General features: G+C 38.9%; 1 protein-coding gene across 1 annotated transcript in view; it reads right to left on the bottom strand.

Annotated features, from left to right (window-relative positions):
• Window positions 1-235: 235 nt before the first annotated feature.
• Window positions 236-9,697, bottom strand: part of LOC128815869 (probable acyl-CoA dehydrogenase 6) — a 75,264-nt gene continuing 65,802 nt past the window's right edge. Inside the window, exons 7-9 of the mRNA XM_053992959.1 lie at window positions 8,247-8,408; window positions 7,973-8,123; window positions 236-1,049 (exon numbers count right to left, since the gene is read on the bottom strand). Coding sequence (XP_053848934.1) covers window positions 959-1,049; window positions 7,973-8,123; window positions 8,247-8,408 — 404 coding nt within the window. The 3' untranslated portion in view covers window positions 236-958. The remainder of the gene's footprint in view (window positions 1,050-7,972; window positions 8,124-8,246; window positions 8,409-9,697) is intronic.

Here is a 9,697-nt window from a genome sequence, read left to right as displayed (position 1 = left end):
ACCCTATGATGTGTTACCATTAATGACCAATTATGAATTTACAAATAAAGTGTCCTGTAGTATTATCATAGCTAGTGTTGTTTATGCACATTTTTTTCTACTGTAGAATACCAGTATATTTTTTTGAAATTGTGCTGTTTTTAAGGGGTAATTTTTATTGTTTTAATCAATAGTACTGGCTGCGTCTTCCAACTTAAATGGCTTTTTTAGGAAGACTTTAAGTAATTATGCACAGTTTACATATAAATGCGTTTATTTTTAATATTTTTCTTAATAATTATGCCCACAACATGGTACATTGCTGCTGAAGTTCAGGCCTTCGCAAGCTTCAGATACACTTAAACAGTTGTTTGTAGAATTCTACAAATGAAAATTTAACATTACTCCCATCACCAAAAGTTCATCACAGAGTGGAGTACCAATCCAAATTGATACGGATTTGGCAAAGATGAGAGCTAATTTTAATGATTGCTTGCTAAACGTGAAAGATAGGGAAGTAAGGCACTGTTCTGGGGTTTCATTATGGCAGGGAATAATTTGTGCCATAATTGTTCATCTTGAAAGCAAAGCTATACTGAAATGAGATGAAGCTACGTAGCTTCCATTCATATGGAAGTTCTGTTTCATAATTGTCAGCTTAGATGCTGTGAAGTGTAGATAAAGCTTGATTAAAGAATATATTTTTTTCTGTGTGCTTAGCCCGGGTCATTGGAAAACGTAGGTAACTCACTGAAAAAATGGAAGGAAGGGGGCTGCAAGCTTTCAGTGTGCTTCATATCAACAAAAATTTGACACTGGAAAACACAGAGTGGTAATGGCGAAAGACCTTTACGTGCATTCTGATGGCAAAATTACTGATCTGTTTTCTGCTCGAAGCGTACTGGCTGCTTGTCACCTTCAGTGTGAAGCACAAGTCATGCCCTTGTTTTCTTAATTTTCAAGGAAGAGTGCAGATACATCACTTTCTTGGAAGTATGTCCATGTATTTGCATATGATGGAAAGCATGGTTTCGTCTGTGCCACCTCCTATTGACATCAGTCTCAAGTCCCTGCAGAAATACAAAGGGTAGATTTAAACATTTGAATGCTGTTCTGATGGTGCTGTGCTGGACAGCTTGCCCAGAACTACTTACACATTGCATACGAAAACCACGTGCCACTGGCTCCTGGGCAGGTGGTCTGTGATGCTTCCCACAACTCCCCTGCTGGTCCTGTCCCAGACCTGTGGGTGCCTAAGCTGCAGTTGAACTAACAGGAGGATAGGGAGCTTTTCCAGGGCCAGCAGAAAAAAGCATTGCAGCAGTTGAATTTGCTTAACTGTGGTAAAAGAGTCGACCAGCACATGAGGTATTGGAGAATTGCACAGAAATGGTACAACTTCCATTCAAGGTTTTTAACCAGTACAAGTTTTCCTAATGACTATGTAAGATCTGGTAAAAGCCTTATTAGCATTATATAGTAATGCTATACATGTTACATAGTATAATGTTGCAAGTAGTGTTGTATAGTATTCTGGTGTGGTTTCATGTAGTATTATAGAGCTTCTGTGCTTTAAAAATTAATGGCTGCTTCAAGAATATTTACTCTTTATTTGATATTTCTAATTACGCTCATTTAAAACCTGCCATAACTGTCACTAAGTCATCCCTAACAGTATTGCCTAAGTTCCCTGTGCTAGCCAGAGTGCTAACTACTGCAGCCTCGACCAATTTTACTCACAAATATTTTACCTTAGGGGAGAAGAATAAAACACCGCCAATAAAACTACCAGAACAATTCTGAATTACCTCTACATAGTAAGTAGATTCTACTTAATAAGAAGATTCCCCACCTTCCTATGGGTCTTGCTGAAGGCAGCAGACCTGGAACAGTGGTAGGTTGCTTGTTCTTAGTGCTGTGGTGCTATCTGCTTCGTCAAGCTGCAGAAAACCCCTGCCAATGCTCAGCATTTGGCATCTTCACTGTAGCAACAGCAAGTAACTAATCCTCAGAACTCCTCTGTGATGTCAATAGAAATCCTCTCTCTGCAGCAGGAATCCTGGACACATGGGGCTTGTTTATATGAAATTATAAATAGGCAGTGCTAAGATCTGGCTTTGGTGGTTGTGTGTGACAGACAAGTCAGGCTGTCACATCTAAAGATACATCTCAAAAAACCAGAACACCTTTCGTATGTTTTGTGCTTGTGTGTATCTTTACAAATTTGCTGATTATATTTTTGTCTCTATGAGTGAGATAAAGAATATTTCTTACAGAATCTACAGCCAGGTGTTGATCTCTCCTCTGGGGAGACAGGACAGAAGGCTTCCCCCTAATGTAAATGGATTAAGATGACAGAAGACACGAATTATTTTAATCCAGCAGCCCTCTTCTGGGAAGGAAACTTGCTTTCATCATAAGAAAACGAAACCACGGGATTAACTATCCTGCCAGAAACTCTATAAGGAAGCTGGGAAAGAGCTTCACATAGTGAAGTCAGCTTCTATATCAGTTATTTAATGTATGCTTATGGCTTACATTTATCTTATACCAATAATGCATCATTAATACAGCACGTAAATATTTCAATATATATAAATATTGGAATTTGATTGCTTTTGTAAGGGACATTGTTAGGCTACTGCTGTAAAGGCTTTTAATCTGGCACAATAACATTTTGCTTTTGATTTCTGCATTACCATTTTGTTGCCACATGACAGAGCAGCACATCCTGAACTACCTGCAGGCCTGCTGAGGTGAGCACCAACCTGTGGTGGCGGCTTCCCCCTGACCAAGGACCATGAGGAACCAGCCTGCAGCACACCAGGCAGTTTGTGAATGTGTCATTTTGAGGGACCAAACCTCTAGCTACTTGTTGAACGTCATTGAATGCTGTTTTCTTTAGAGAGTGGGAGTTAACCTGAGGAAGGAGAAAAATCCAACTTATGTTCTATCCCTGTAAAACATTCCCTGCGAAGAGTTTCCTTACATTCAGGAAATCCCACGTGTCTGAAATACTCACTGTAGATTATAAGACTTCACTCAGCCAAATCAAGGGACATAAATGGTAATTAATCAATTTTTTAATGAATAAAAAAATTGATCCATGTTTTAATGAATAAAAGCAAAAAATTCTTCAATGTCATGTTAAAAAACTGCACTTAGGAGGGAGGGTGAGGAGCCATTCCCACCCACCAAACTCAGTCCAGGTGATTAATAACTTATAGTTAGGTAGCAACAGGAAAAAAAAAAGCCCTCCACGCTGTCAAATCGTGTTTCCTATCTCCATAGAAACCATGTCATACAGCCTTCAGAAGTGTGTCAAGCATTGCTTGAAGGAGAAAAAACAAGCTCCCTTTAATCTTAGACTACCCTAATTTGAAGGATATGAGATAACAAAATTGTTCGGATGATTAGGAACCCTCTAATTTACAGCATGAAAGTGTATTTCTGAATAGTGTCATCCAAAATAGACTGCAGTTTAACATTCCTTTGTTGTCTGGTGTTGACCCCTCTGCACCCTGAGTGACATTTGGACCTTAGCACAAGCTAAGCCATGTCTATTACCCTGCCCCTAAAACTTTTGGTCCCAGTTTTCCTGAAAATCAGGGCTGGTCCTTATCCCAGTCTGAGCTCTCCCTTGTATGTGATTTCCCCAGCCATAATGCAGGAACAGGTACCCATTCACAGCACAGGCAAAGTTTTAAGTCTTGAAATGTGCTATATGCAGCTCATGGCACACTAAATGTCTGTAGCTTCAAGCTGGTAAAATGTGATCGTGTTTGCAGTTGTGCCTTCCAGTACCATTTATTACCTACAGCTGAGAAGCTGGGCCTGCGCTGGGAGCTGCTCTACAGCTACATTTTCCTCTGGAAAACCATATGGAATTGGATTGAAGCCCTTTCTGCTCCCAAACAAGCTGAGAGGAGCCTGCTGCACTATCTATGATGCAGGTGTCTTCACAAAACTTCAAACTTCCTGCCAAAATAAACTAAGAAATTTTTTTTTCCCTTTTCTGGCAGTGATCAGTGCCAGTTAGGCAAGGGGAAGAAAGTGAGTTTTGGTGATTTAAGCCCTGGTTTCCCCTAATAGCCTGGCATTATGGCAGCAGTCCCTCAGAGATGCTATTCTCTGCTTCCCTGGTTAGAAGGCCATTGGTAAAAAACCTTACCAAGGTTTGCATGGCTCAGAGTATCACTGCTTCCCTGGTCATTTATACACTGCTTCTTTTCAGCACAAACTGCACTTGATTACAAAACCTTTACCCTTTTTTTCTCCTAACTCACGATTTTAGGTTTTAACTATTTTGAGGTTTTATTACTGACAAGAATTTTCTCCAAAAAAAGAAAAAAAAAGGTACTGATGAACCCTCAAGACACAGTATTTTGTGACATCTTCCATCTTCAGACTCAGCTAGATTACCTATAGGCTGTCCAAATTAAGCAGAATCCGAAGGTGGCTTTGTTCTAGAGAGAAGAGTTTGAGGTGGTGCCACTCAGTGCAGCAGACCTCTGACCAGGCTGGCACAGTCCACAGCCGTGCCTGCCAGTTCCCATGACCCTGTTCCTTCCCCCTCAGGGACATTCTGTAGGCCAAGATGAGGGAATGGGCATCACCTTGGCCTGCTCTGAGCATAAAGCAGAGAGTCAAGAATAGCTCTAAAGTCATCACTGCACAGTTACCTGCCTTGATTTGCTGTCTTAAAGGTAGATGTCATGTGCTTCATCTCCTAAATTCCTTCTCAAGGTACTCATAAAAGTCAAACAAAGTGGTAGACAGGCATCTGTCTCAAAGCCTCTGCAGAAAAAGGTGGAAACTGCAGATTTTGTTTCACAGATGACAGGAATTGGTATTAAGTCTTGTCTCAGCAGTTAGCTACAGACTTCAAAGCAAATTGTTTTTGTCAGCAGAAATGGTTAGGTTTCATTTTGTTTGGTACAACCATAAATTACTATATTGAAATAAACTGATTAAACTCCCCAGTTGTCTGGACTCACTCACGTTTAGACATGCTTTGTAAAGAATGAAACTATAAAAAATGAAATAAAAAAATGAAACTGAATGAAGTATTTGAACTAACTTTTTAAACGTGAAGAAAAAAAATCTAGATGGAAATACATTACTTATTAAAAAATCACTTAAAATTATACTGAAGTTTGCTTTTAAACTATCCTCAGTTACAAATAGACCTTCATATTGCAATAACCACACAACTGTTGAGGAGAAAAATGAAAATGTTTCTTCTGCAGCTATACATTTGCAATGCTACTTACACTTCTATTTCACATGAGTAGTCAATGTTTTGCACTACTGCTTTCTTTTACAATGTAGCAAATAAAGAAATGATAGCACTCTCCCCATCACACTCCACTAGAGAAAAACTTGCAGTAGGAACTGGAAGCAGTTAGATATGGTGTTTAGCAGTTAATAACAATCTTAATTAAAAATAAACCTGACAAACCAAACTCTTTTAAGAAGACCGCATAAGGTCTTCCTAAAACAATTAAGTGCACATAATTACTATTAAGATATATGGATCACTACCTGAAATTTTTTAAAAACTCATGAAATCTGAAAAATTGCAATAAACTTGATACTAAAAGGTTTCTTTCCTCTATCTCTTATAACCTGGGTTTTTCATATAGATGATGGGTTTGTTCAATAATGGATTTTTGCCAAGTCTCGATGTCTTTAAGGCCTTTCAGACAGAGGAGAGAAAAATAAACAAGAATGACTCCAGGCTAGTTCTTTCCTTCTCCAGAATCCTGCTATTAGGGTACCGTCCGGAAAGTTCACTCTTTATGGGATTTATATTGGCTTGTATTTTTCTACGAAACCATTTGATATTTGGGCTCTAAGCTTTTTTTTTTTTTTTTAACCTATTCTCCTTATTAGAATCTGTACAAGCAAGACATTTACATATATAAAATCAACCCAGTATAGATACCTACATGGTGAAGCAGCTCTCTTCATGCTTTCTAGAGAATAGGTACTTAAGAAATGCCAGTTATTCTACAAAGTTCAAAATGTTACTAATTAAATAACAGATATGAATAAAATAAGTTGGCAGTTTTGTGCTGTTTCTGTTTATGATCTCTAACTGACCCTAACAAGTAAAATTCAGAGACTTCATGCACTAACTATGCGTTGTGCTGTATGTTCTTTGAGGAGTGAGTAACAGCCCAATGTGTCAAAGACTAACCTACATCTCTTTGGGAACTTCATAAAGATTATGCTACAAAAATGTTTGTACATTAGGACTAGATGTCCTGCTGTGCAATTATACTGCTGCTACTGGACAAACATCACAGTGACGTGAATGGTTACTCAGACTGCTGTACTAAAAAGAACGGCTTTAGGGAAGTTGCTGCTTTGCTTATTGTTACAGATTAACAAGATTCTATCTTGAACGTGTAATCATTTATTTAGGTAAAACTCTCCTTTTCCCTTCCTGGACCTTTGGTTACTCAATGGTGGAATTTTACTGATTCATAGAAAATTTCAGAGTATAAATATCACACTGTCTTTAGCCTCATTTATGACAGTGTTTGTTTTAGAGGTAGAAAGATATATTTCTTTAGCCAGCTGGCTGTGTACACCAACAGGAAACACTCTGAATTTCTTCTAAGGAAAAATGTGACTGTGCTGGTATACTTGGAAACCACTCTGAAATCCAAACAGAAAAGCCCTGCTCACAGTTAGCACTGCTATACTGGGCTAGGAAATATTAAACAAAGCTATGTAAAAACATGTACACATTAAGCTGTACAGACTACATAATTTACAGTAAGTGCTGCAAAGACAGGGATTCATTTTATTCAGAGTGCCTACTGCAGTAGCTCTCAACATCTCCATCACCAGTGACCATTAGTTGTTTAAATAAGGCTGTGAAAAAAATAACTAAGGAAAACCATCATATTGACAGCTGGCTTAAAACTACCATCATATAGCAGTCTGTACCTTTGTAAGAAAAATTTCAGGAGTCCACTTGTCAAAAATATTGAGGATCTCTTGGCTTACTGCAATAGCATTCTTGTTCATAAAATACTATTAAAAATAGAAAAAGTAACTCAACCTACCTAAGAAGAAACAAGATTTTTGCAGGTTTTCTCAAGTGTTCTGCTCTCACTTTACACAGGCACATTTATCAAAACTTTCAACTAACTGATTTGGCTAACTTTGGAGTAGGTATTGTCTATGTAAGTGCTGAAAAGAAAGCTGTTACTGCAAGTGAATCCAAGGTCAATTTTGGTCCTTCTATAGAATATAAGACACTGAGGCCAGATACCAAGAAAACTGTTTCCTTAAGGAGAATTTTGCTCTAAGTAGATAGAGACTAAGATTTGAAGGGACTTCAATTAATTTGCAAAAAGGCCTCTGTACCATTTTAATGATATAACAACTTTCTGGAAGCAATTACATCTCTTGTATGTCTCACATGGTATCTAGTGTTGACTAAACGGGTGGAGCTGCTATCAGAACAGACTACTGCAGAAGCCAAGTGGGGAACTCCAGTTTCACACATATCTGGGGAAAAAGATAAAGCCAATTATCATTCATTTTAGAAGAAAGCTTCTGGTTTTATTTCTGTTCTGTAATTAAGATTACAAGCACAAAAAGCAAAGAGAAAAAAGTCACTGCTGGTAGCTCTCAATTTCCCCCCTCTTTTTCCTACTCTGTGGCAGATACCAGAGGACCATCATGAAAATACTGAGTTTTCCTCTTTCATTTGATATTTAAGCTAACCTGTGGGCAGTTCAAACTTCATAACTGTAATGCAAAGCCAAGATTTGGCTGTGTTCTGACACATGTCTACCCAAAGTTAATTGCACTGGGTGTCCTTGCATCCACAATCCACTCCAGTGACATGTTATGAAGCGGAACAAGACTATTCACACTGGTGAGAATCTTTTCAAGTAGGTGATTGTTTAACAGGACATTTAAGAGGCTAAATTTCAGTTAAAGCCACTTTGTATTTTCATCACTCCCTTACCTGTAAAACCTGCTCACAAGAACTTCACTGGTGAATCCCATTCCTCCCCAAAACTGGAGACAGCTATCAGTCACTTCACGGGTCAGACGACCTGCCTTTAGTTTAGCCATGGAAGCAAATTTTGTCACATCGTTGCCTTCTACATAAAGAGCTAATAAAAAAATAAGAGATAAAATAGCAGTCACCCTGGAAGTCACCTATCCATGTTCCTTTAGCCTGACAAGGGTTTTTGCACGAAGAGAAGCACATCTGGGAAGCAGATGTGGGAGCTCACCTACGGTGCGGTGCAGCAGCGAACGCAGGAGCTCCACTTCGGTTGCCAGCTCGGCCAGGCGGAAGTGCACGGTTTGGTTGTGCAGGACAGGCTGGCCAAACACCTTCCGCTGCCCTGTGTAGTCAATAGTTTCTTGTATAATAGTTTCCATTGGTGTCAGGGCTGGAAGAAACAAAGCACAGAACAAGACATCATTTTAGCCAGATCTGTTTAGCTTCTTGTTGAAAAAGAAGGTTTTTTTTCACATTGTACAACCAACACATTAGATTTTTTAAAGGAAATTGTTCTGTACACTCAGTTTGGGGTGAAGCTTCAATTCTGACAAAAGTCTGGTACTTCCTTGTACCTTGAAGACATCTACCTCACTTGAGCCTTAAACTGCCAAAACCTGGAAGAGAGGGAAGAGAAGTGGGTAGGAAAGAGGGAGTGCATAGAAAGCAGTACCAACATGATGTGGTAAACTTTATGCTTAGTGTCTCATTTAGCTAGCAAAAGCTTGTAGCAACTACTACTTTCCATGCTACCTGTGCCCTGAAGGTTTGTTAAAGTCCTGGAAAAAAAATCTGAAGGCTGACAGTGTAGTGTGCTTGGTGAGGAAGGCTCCAGAAATGTAAATTGAAGGAAGCCTTCAGAGAGAAGGCAGAAACCTGTTCTGAGATCAAGGAACAAAATAGACTGCTTATTACATCTTCAGTCTGTGATCCCAGCATAGAGAAGAAAAAATTCACATCCACTTTAAAAAAGCATTAAATAATTCTCCTAATGGAAACAGAATGAAAATAGGATACTGCTGTAAAACAGGTGAGAGGGGCAGCAAACAATGTCTTAAAGCAGAGCTAGTTTGCTGCTGCTTTTTGTATAAACTGAGACGTACACCACTTTAAACAAGAAAAAAAGGCGAAAGTTTCTTTCCCAAGGCAAACCAGCCTTGAAGTGAATGACTAAGCTATCAGTCTCTTGCAGTATAGCTGGGATAACAGCAGATACAGAATGTGTGGAGAATTTTGTTTGGCAAATATGGACTCATGTTACTATGACAAGCAGCAGGGCATGATTTCATAAATCTATCTGTATGAGAAGGGCCACATTTTCTCTTTTCAAAATGTGCATATCTACATCCATTTGTATTTAAAGTCTAAACCACAAAACTATGAATACGAAATGCAAAATAAACCCAAGCCTTGGACTAGTATGAAATCCCTTTTCCTACCTGACAGTTACTCACATGATAGTCCCTTGCAGGAGCCTGGTGTGGTTCCACATACCTTTTTGCTTTGTTTTCAAGATCACTGCTATTTAAATTTCATCTCTGTACTGCTCTCCTGTGTAGACTCTGCATCCCACCAATTCCCCCTGCCATGATCATTCACCATCATTTCTACAGAGCACCACTTTTCACATGATGTCTCCACATTCCATAGGGTGATCAGCTTTTCTGATTACCTAAATAT

This window comes from Vidua macroura, chromosome 1 (genome assembly GCF_024509145.1).
Source record: "Vidua macroura isolate BioBank_ID:100142 chromosome 1, ASM2450914v1, whole genome shotgun sequence".
NCBI lineage: Eukaryota > Metazoa > Chordata > Aves > Passeriformes > Viduidae > Vidua > Vidua macroura.
This window is presented reverse-complemented; position numbering and strand designations above follow the sequence as displayed.